We start from the raw sequence: 9,945 nt of genomic DNA on the forward strand, positions 1-9,945 counted from the left end.
ATTTGAGCTATAACCCTCAGGCATGCACTAGCTGAGAGAAGAGTTGGACAAGCTTGATGATATACCTCCTCAGAGTGAAGCCTATCTGATTGCAACTATGTGAGGGAGCTGCTGAAGTGATCCCTGTAAGATAAACAGTCGGTACAGGCTAATATGACACCCATCAGTGAGAGTCAGGCTTTCACAGGGGCTTATCCAAGCACATGAATTTGTTTTATGAATGCAGCTCCCATGCTTGAGGAGTTATGGCGAGTAATGGTGGTACCACTGTGTTAAAATGCAATTTGTTATGAGTTATGGTGAGACATGTTTTACTACAACACATGGAATCCTTTATTTTGGCATAAAGTAAAAAAAAAAAGGAGTGATTATTATTATTATTATTATTATTATTATTATTATTATTATTATTATTTCTCGGTCAGTATTATCGGCAATGTATATCCCCTCTGATGAATTATGACCTCTGAGTCAAAACTTCCTGCCTGTCACTCCAGTGGTGTGAGAAATAGGAGTGGACGTCTTGGTGTGAGTGGGGAGTGATCTTCCTTCTGACGTCCATGTCCCATGTAAAGACATAGAGGTGGTCAAATGTCGTGGAGGAGCGAATCAGTGAAGAGATTCAGGGGAAAAAAACACAGATCCCACGTTGGCAAACAGCTGCAGTTGCTGCCAAAAAAGTATCAGGTGTCCAGTATCTAGACAGCGAAAATATACATTTGACTGACTACGTCCCGGGCGAACTCGCACTCCAGCTTGGCGTTCAGTGTGGTTCGGACGCTCCGATCCTGTCTTCCAGTTTCTTTTGTTTTTGTTTTTGTGCGCACACCCCCGCGACGCTAAGCAGCCATGGATGCCATCAAGAAGAAGATGCAGATGCTCAAGCTCGACAAGGAGAACGCCTTGGACAGAGCCGAGCAAGCCGAGTCAGACAAGAAGGCAGCGGAGGACAGGAGCAAACAGGTCAGCGTCGCTCTGGAGCCTTTACGCACGCGGGTCGGGTGCCAATGGCACAGTGCGCAATAGCGCTGCGTGTTCGTGCATTGTCCAGCGTCTTGTCACTGAAGACTCATCATTAATGAAATGTACAAATGTAATCATATGATTAGAATCACCTTATAATTAACTAATTGTTATAATTATATCTTATATTTACTGATTTAATAAATAAAAATGTAATTATAATGTCAGCTAACGTGCCTGTTTTAATAGCCCAGAATAAACGTCTCTCTCTATTATTAAGGTTATTTTACAGACACTATGTAGTGTATTTGTAGTTATGATGTCTTTCATATTTAGTACACACTCTTCACTTCACTGTGTCCTAGCTTGAAGATGACCTGGTAGCACTGCAGAAGAAACTGAAGTCAACTGAGGATGAGTTGGACAAGTACTCCGAAGCCCTGAAGGATGCCCAAGAGAAACTGGAGCTCGCTGAGAAGAAAGCCACAGATGTGAGTTTGGATTGACAGCACCAGAGTGGAGAATGCCCGTGTTGGGTGACCCTAATGGTTTGACCCTGACCCTGGGGGCATCCTAGATTGCCAACCCCTATACAGATCTTATGTGACTTTTAAGTTATGCAATAATCAATTGTAAGAGGCCTAGGGACCTTAGACCATGATTATAGGGATAGGTAAATTTAGCTCTTGTGCTGTATATGGTAAGGTCACAGCTCAGAGGCCTACCAGTGCATTCCACAACCATTTGGACAAATCTTAGGGCCAGTATAGGGTTTCAGTGGGGCATTTTACAAGCATATTTTGGGCTATACATCCCCTAACAGAATTGTGGTCCTACTGGTTCCAGTAAGCTTTCTGCAAATAGGCCTGGCTGCGCTTAATTGCTTCACAAATGATGCCTAATTGACTATGTCACTCATTATTGATAAACCAGGAAAATATAATGTGATCTTCTTTGACCCTGAACATGGATGGAGGATAAAATCAGGGCACTAATACGTTACATTGAACACAAACGTAAACAAAATGAAATATTAACATAACTTTAATATTAAATAGAATTTATCACACTCTTGAGCTCCTTATAAACATTTCTGCCCCCTGAATGTCATTAAATCAGGGGTGTCAAACTCATTGTTCTTCAGGGGCCACATACAGCACAACTCGATCTCAAGTGGGCTGGACCAGTAAAATAATAGCATAATAATCTATGAACAACAAGAACTCTGAATTAAAAAATTTATTTAATGAAGTATCTTTTTACAAAACATGAAATTTATGGAGAAATATAAGTGCAATTTCAACAATATTATGCCTTAATGTACCATTTACACATCACACTGGATCTATAAAGGCACAAGCATTTAGTATTTGACATTGTCATTTTAACAAATTCATCCTGTGGGCCGGATTTGGACCCTGTGGCGGGCCGTACATTTGACACCCCTGGTTTAAATTGAATCCTCAAACTGTCCTGACAAATCCTTTGAGATGTACTGAATAACACAAGTAACATGCATACAATATAATAATAATAATTAATATTATTATTAGTAGAAGTAGTACCAGAAGTAGTAATAGTAGTAATAGAAGCTCCACAATTATAACTTTGTTATGTTTTCATTTCTGACTGGACTCTGTGATGTCTGGCGCTGACTCTCATAGGGTGAGCTCAATTTATCAGTAGGGGATACACTCAACTCAGTTTATAGTTTGAATATCTGCGTAACCGACAAAAAAACTATAAAGAAGTGGCGTAAGTGGATTTAAAAGAAAGGTCGAAATAAGCAAAACCCTCACATTGTTTTAATACATTTTAGAAAATTCACAAATTTCCCGTGTAAAATCATTTACTTCCGGGGTTTATGGCACGTCCCAATCCTCATCAGCCGTTGATTAAAGGCGGTGGGGGCAGGGATCAAACGCGCCGCATCTTCAACTGTGTGTATGTGTGTGTGTGTGTTGGGCTAGCCCGCACACAGCAGAGGGACAGCTACCTTGGCTGAGAAGGAGGTAGAACAACACTAAAATAATAATAAAAAATGGCCGGTGCGAGCTCCCTGGAAGCTGTGAAGAAGAAAATCAAGTCTCTGCAGCAGCAGGCCGATGTGGCGGAAGACCGAGCGGCGCTACTACAGCGGGAACTGAACCAGGAGAGGAGGGCGAGGGAGTCTGTAAGCTAAGCTGCTGCTAATGATTGAAGGCAATTAGTGCTCCGGCTGCCGTCGGCATTAGGTGTAAATCTGGTCAAAAAGCGTGACGGCGCGGCCCAGACAGCGACGATGCATGTCTGTGTTCGATTTATAACAACCACGTTAGCAGGTAGATGTGTTTGATATTAGCCTAGTGCAGGATGCTAGAATGGGTGGATGGTGCGTGGACACCACCCCGCTGCATCCCCAAATAAACAACCCGCCCTTTTTTGTAACAAGTGCAGGCTAAACGCTACCGCATCAGCACCATGTTCAGCAGCAGGTTATTTGATATAAACCCATATCGAACTCCAGCTGAGATTTAGCTCGTTGACTACAGAGGTGCTTTTGTTTCCCTCAGAATCGCTGAAATGTAGCCATGTCCAGGGGCTTATTATGGGACAAGGCAAGTGTATTTGTGTAGCACTGTATCATACACAGTGACCATTACAGTGTGCTTCACGTAAATAAAAGAAGCACAGGAAGTGTGCAGGAAACAGACTAATATATTTAATGAGTCATACAATGTGGAGTATCACATTTGGAAACGGTTAGACAAAAACTTGTAAACAACCGGATAACTTTCAACAGTCTGCTTAGTAACCTCTTTTAACTGGAATATACCTGTAGCCATAGCAGGGCCCATTAGCAGCGTCATGCATGGATCAACTGAATAAGCGAAAAAAGCTATCAACAAATCACAGATTAATTGGAAATAATTTTTAAAATTTCGATTTGAATGCAATATAACTATAATTTATTTCAACATATGTTTGCAGGACACTGATCAGTGAGCAATTTGTAGACGAGTGTAACTGTAAAGAGAACAATCAAAGTCATATGGGACCTGACAATTGTTGAGATTTAAGTTTTGATCATCAGTTTTATAGTGATTTCACCTTCTTAAATGTAAATATTTTCCGGGTTATTTGCTCATCTTTACTTTCTGTGAGACACAGTAAGATACTGACATGAGCTAGGCTTAAACTGTAAAGAGCCTTTTAGAGCTGTTCATTGGCTCCTGAGCCCAGGACATGCTCTCTGGAGTGATTATAATGGGTTGGGGAAGTTGTAAGCCTGCAAATCTGATTTAAACACGCATGTTTTTGCGGTGTTGTGCTGTCTTAGGCCGAGGGCGATGTAGCTTCCCTGAACAGACGTATCCAGCTGGTTGAGGAAGAGTTGGATCGTGCACAGGAGCGTCTCGCCACAGCTTTGACCAAGCTGGAGGAGGCAGAGAAGGCTGCTGATGAGAGTGAGAGGTGGGTATCTGCTGTTGTATCTGATGTAAATGTATGGGAAAAGTATCCCTATGAAATAAAATGAGCTCAAACATTCCACTTGAATATACACTACTCCATAGTTTTAAGGTTTGTTTTCAGAACCTTAACAGTATGGTTTCTGGATGTTCAGGCCAATCAAAAAACAAATAGTCTTTTAAATGGGCCTGAGGTAATATTGCATATTTCAGGCAGAGCCTTAATTACGATGCTGCACAAAGGGCAGTTTGAGATTAATAAAGACTGTCTATCAATCATGCTAAGCTACTCCATAGTTTTTTATAATAAACACGTAGAGCTTGAAATTAGCATAATAGGTTGCGTAGAACTACAAAGTCCCATATCAAACTTCAAAATCAAAGATTGCCTGATAAATGTACATCCACCAGTTGCTGGAGATTAAGTACCTAAACTGAAGATTTGCATGACTATAAAAAATGCTTTTTATTTGTTACAAATGTTTTGTTATTGAGAGAGAGTTGCTCACTCTGTGACGAGCAACCATGTATAAGCATTATGATTATTTTTTTTTTTTAAGAAATCCATTTCCAGACCTAAACTACTCCATTTATTGTCGTACTTGTTGAAGCGCTTTTCCTCACACTCCTGCTGAACCAAGCTGCTAGGTTACTGTACTGACCTGCTCTACTGTTCTCCTCCCCTCAGAGGCATGAAGGTCATTGAGAACAGGGCGATGAAGGATGAGGAGAAGATGGAGCTGCAGGAGATCCAGTTGAAGGAGGCCAAACACATCGCTGAGGAGGCTGACCGCAAATATGAGGAGGCAAATTCTTCCGCTACTCACTACATTCTGAACTTTGAGCTCTGCATTTTGTGCATTCTTCCACTTAAATGTCACATCAGTGACTCTTAGTCAGACTTATGCTATTGCCATTTGGTCAAATAATTTATGTAATTACAACCATCAAGGATTTAATTGATTTGAGTGTGTATCCATTTGAGGGGCTAAAGTTTGCTTGTTGTGGGATTTCAGGTGGCCCGTAAGCTGGTGATCATTGAGAGCGACTTGGAACGTACAGAGGAGCGTGCTGAGCTCACCGAGAGGTAAACGTTTCCCACCTCCTTCGCTCTATCGTCTCTTCCCAACAATGACAACAATGTAGTTTTTATTTTCTCAAGTTATCTTTCGTTTACTTTCTCCTTTTTTATATTTTCAAACGTGACATGAATCGATAGCAAATGCTCTGAGCTTGAGGAGGAGCTGAAAACCGTGCAAAACAACCTGAAGTCTCTGGAGGCTCAGGCAGAGAAGGTAAGACAGCTGACTGAGAAGATTCACTCATTCATAATTAAGTTTGAAACTGCCCTGTATTAATTTAATGCTTCTCTTTGTATGTAACCACAGTATTCACAGAAGGAAGACAAATATGAGGAGGAGATCAAGGTTCTCACAGACAAGCTGAAGGAGGTAATGTCTATAATAAGTATTTTAAATATAGTTATTCACCCTGCACATTTTCAGAGTTACTTTGTGCATTAAAAGTAATTGATTCAGTAGCAGCTGGACTTGTAGATTAAAGAAATCTACAATTGTCCAGTTACATTGACTATTTTGAGAAGTGCAACTTGAATAACTGTATCAACAGCGATATTTAACTTAAGCTGACTGTGTGTTTTTATTCTAAGTGGTTTGATGCATTTAAGTGGTTCAAGTGTTGTCGGCTTGTGGTTATTAATATAAACCTCTTATTGGGAGTTGCTAATGTGTGCCTGTATCCCCCTCCACTCAGGCTGAGACACGTGCTGAGTTTGCCGAGAGATCAGTCGCCAAACTTGAGAAGACCATTGATGACCTTGAGGGTATGAATCTTAGTTTTTCTTTCCCCATATTTCAACAAAATGTAAACTTTAGCAGTTGACACAAAAACATTATATTTTGTGAACACAAGACTTTCATAAACGAGAAAACCTCCTCTTGCCTGTGAACACAGTAAGTGTATGGTTGTTTAACTGGTCAGCAGGTTGTTATAATTAATTAATATTTGCACTGTCAACCAAGCAGTGACCCACAGAGTTGGGCATGATATTATTCATGTTAGCAAGAGCATTTCACACGACAGTGTGGTTTGGCATTCTAGTGTAGTGACTGTTCAAGGCCAGCGAGTCCTCCACACAGGGTCATGGAACGTATGAGGCAGTTTCTCTGTGACTCCTCAAGAATCTGACACAATATTAGCAGCTGTTCCATGCTCCCTTCCTATTTCTGTCCTGCCCTGTTTTTTCCTTCTCAGTTTGTCCATTTGTTTTCTTCTTTGACTTCAGTTTTCTTACTACTGTTATTTTTTTTTTCTGTCTTTCTGTTTTGTTACAAATCCTTCACTTCCACTTCATAATAATCGCCACACAATAGATGAGCTGTATGCCCAGAAACTGAAGTACAAGGCCATCAGTGAGGAGCTGGACCACGCCCTCAACGACATGACTTCCATGTAATTCACCAAATGCTTGCCTCTGCTCTGTACCATAGATGTGGACACCTAACAATACTTACCAACACAGTAGCTCCCCCTTGTGGCATGTTTGGGTGTAGTTTAAAAAAAAAAACTTTGTTAAATAGATGTTTTTGTTTCCTAAATCCTCCCGTTGCATACCACTATTTTTCATACGAACTAAATGGCTTTGTAGGAAATGATAAGGTCCTAAAGTTCCCTTTCCTCTTATTTCTTGAGCTTTTCTAGCCTACATCTGCATCCCTTTTCCGACTTTGATTTTGCATGACATGCATCTTCCATTTCTCCTTTTTGTTTCGTCCTCCAACATCTTTATTTTGTTCTCCTTTTTTTCCGCAGCTAAATGTTTACACCCTTCCACCCTCCAGAAGCTGGTTGAGCGTCCTTACCTCTGCACTTTGCAGTGCAGCCCGATTCTGTTTTTCTTGTTGCTGTATTTCTTTACTGCCCTGCCACTACTGTACAGTGGGCTGTTGCTGCCATCTTTTTCATCATTTGTCCACATCTCATACAGAGCTTTGAGCTGTGAAATAAACATTCTTCCATCCATGTCAACCCTTTCCCTTTTCTCCACCATTGTTTCTTCATTTCCATTGCATTTCATGTCCCATCTTTTTCTTTTTGGATGTCTTCTATGTGTTTAATTTATTTTATCGAGTGGCTTTTGAATAAACTCTGAAGCTCCTCTCCCATTCACTGCTCTCTTTTCTCTTTGAGAGGACTGTTCACTTGGCAATCTTGGAGTTTTAACTCATTCTGCAAGCTAGTCTTAAAATATAACGGATAGCTGTTGTCTTCTCGGTTTTTCTGACTTGAAAGCCTCTTGGAAAAGTAACCAGGCATGACTGTTTACTTGCTTTAAAGTCAGTTTATTCAGTCATTGTGCTTTTGTCTCCAAGGATAAACAATCTTTGTTTTTGGTCACAGATGTGGTTAAAACATAGCAACAGCAAATGCAGCTTAATGCGATTGCAGTTATTATTCATTCTAAGAATATAGAGGAAAATATTTTCAGTGTGATGCAACACAAGACACTGAATGTTTGAATTGCAGATATTGGTCAGATATATCAGTAGTGAAAGCAGCTAAAAGTAAATAATTGAGTTGGGTAACTAGGAGAGTGGCATAGTGACAGCTTGTGAAAAACTGTGAATTTACTGTGAAGTCAAAAGTTGAACAGTTTGAAAACAGACACTTGTTTTATACTGAGCTTCAAAGCAGCACTAACTCTTTGTCGTCTGTACTAACTTGCCTTCTGTGTCTTTTCCCTTTCTCTTACCTGCTTTCTGACTGTCAAGACCATCTATACAAGCAGCTTGAGAAAAACCGCCTCCTGTCCAATGAGCTGAGAGTAGCCTTAAACGAGGCATAAACTGGAGTGGGCTCATGTATGCTTTACGTTTTTCAAAAAAAAAAAAAAAGTCTATTGCTGTTATAGAAAATAAGCATAGACAATTGTGTCCATGACACAAAACTTAAACCAAGGTTTTGTTCGCCAAACGGTACTACAGATGGAAGAATTTCACATTATGCATGTTCAAGCAGCCGATTCAGAGGCTCGATGACCTCAGGTGACGAACGTCGCGGAGAAAGTACTTTCTCAGTCATTTTCAGGGCTGTAGCTCATGCGTCTGGTGTGAAGGCTGGTCGTGATATTTGAAGCCCACATCTGAGGAACATTTTAAATCTTGTAAGTGGTCCAGAATTCCAAAATCCATGTCTAAAAAAACCTGTGCGAAACAAACAAACCCAGAAATAAGAAGTGTTCATAGCTAAACTGAGAATAAAACTACACATTTGTTTTGTTCCATAGTACATTTGACTTTTTTGGTGAAGTGGTTCTGGGCCCTGTGATCCTAGAGCACAATCGGAGTGAGTTTGATAGGCTGCTGTTCTCACAAACGCATTTTGGCAGACCACTGACCAGATCGTTTTGTTTGTAATCATGCCATCAAGAGATGGAGGAAAAACTAAATCTAAGAATTTTTTCCCCCCTAAATTTCAAGTCACTTTATTTATTGTTAGAAACCACAGACGCAATGGGCCACAACTCATTGGAGCAGATGGACACTTCCTGTGGGCCAATGAGTGAGTTGGATAAAGATAAAATAAAGGGAGAACTTTACATAAGGGATGATTTAATTTTGGGTCAGATTTATGGATTGGCCTGTCACTGTATTGGTGGGTTGTTTGAACACTAAAACTATGAGCGTCATTTAAGTCGGTTTTCAAACCATGGACTTGGGGAAAAACATTAGCCCTAAACACAGCCCGTGCAGCCATGGCTATAGCCCTGTCTGTAGACTGAACATAATATTTACAATATCATTTGAATATGGTATACCAAACTGGAAGATGAGTTTGTGGTTTTGGCTCAATATCTGAATTGAAGTTATAGATCTGCTTACTGAATGCTAACTTACACAAGGCTGAAATGTCTCCCACTCGAAAGGTTTGCCAGAATAATTCAGCCAATGTCTAACACTGTTATTAACCTGAATTAGAGCTTTGTCTGTTACAGTCTGAATGTGACCCGTTGTTGCTTCTGTGATTGTTAACCACTGCGATGCTGTAATTAACAGATAAACTCACAAGTGCTAAAGAAGAAGGCCTGAAAATAAAACAGACGCTGGATCAGACTCTAATGGATATGGTTAACATTTGACCCCCCCCACCTCTGTTCTACTCCACACATTACCCTCATCTGCTCTGAATGTGGCTGGCTGCCATAAACGGCTACGACAGATAATGTGTGGAGTTGTGTTCGTACGTCTCCTGACCTTGTCGTCCTGAAGAACCAAGCTCTTCTCAAGGTAGCACAGCTTCTAAAGCTACAGTCAATCTACACTGTTTTTGTCTGGAGGATTAGCACTTTTTTTGGGGGGGAATACTGCACACAACCATCATGAACAAAACCATTGGTTAAGCAAGGGTTACATAAAAGGTACTTTTATTATGTGTACTTCTGTAAAATTGCTACTGTATTTTTGTTTCTTCTGTATTGCAAACATTTATTCAGTGTTCAAGGAATAAATTCTTA

The 9,945-nt window shown here is 40.4% G+C and overlaps 1 protein-coding gene across 1 annotated transcript; it reads left to right on the forward strand.

The window, feature by feature from the left end:
- The first annotated feature begins 708 nt into the window (after positions 1–708).
- LOC310936631 (tropomyosin alpha-1 chain-like) lies at positions 709–7,465 on the forward strand. Its single transcript, XM_083900716.1, has 10 exons — positions 709–963; positions 1,329–1,454; positions 4,283–4,416; positions 5,101–5,218; positions 5,429–5,499; positions 5,632–5,707; positions 5,801–5,863; positions 6,186–6,255; positions 6,806–6,884; positions 7,245–7,465. The coding sequence occupies exons 1-10, from the start codon at positions 850–852 to the stop codon at positions 7,246–7,248; spliced, it is 855 nt and encodes a 284-aa protein (XP_083756842.1). The 5' UTR covers positions 709–849; the 3' UTR covers positions 7,249–7,465.
- The last annotated feature ends 2,480 nt before the right edge of the window (positions 7,466–9,945 follow it).

The sequence above is a fragment of the Microchirus variegatus genome, assembly GCF_963457635.1.
Source record: "Microchirus variegatus genome assembly, chromosome: 14".
NCBI classification, from domain to species: domain Eukaryota; kingdom Metazoa; phylum Chordata; class Actinopteri; order Pleuronectiformes; family Soleidae; genus Microchirus; species Microchirus variegatus.

What these genes read in the sequence shown, in the direction of transcription:
- LOC310936631 (XM_083900716.1), top strand. Translation starts at nt 850, where the DNA reads ATGGATGCCATCAAGAAGAAGATGCAGATGCTCAAGCTCGACAAGGAG. An exon ending in CTGAGAAGAAAGCCACAGAT is followed by an intron (nt 1,455 to 4,282) that starts GTGAGTTTGGAT and finishes GTGCTGTCTTAG; the next exon opens with GCCGAGGGCGATGTAGCTTC. An exon ending in GCTGCTGATGAGAGTGAGAG is followed by an intron (nt 4,417 to 5,100) that starts GTGGGTATCTGC and finishes TCCTCCCCTCAG; the next exon opens with AGGCATGAAGGTCATTGAGA.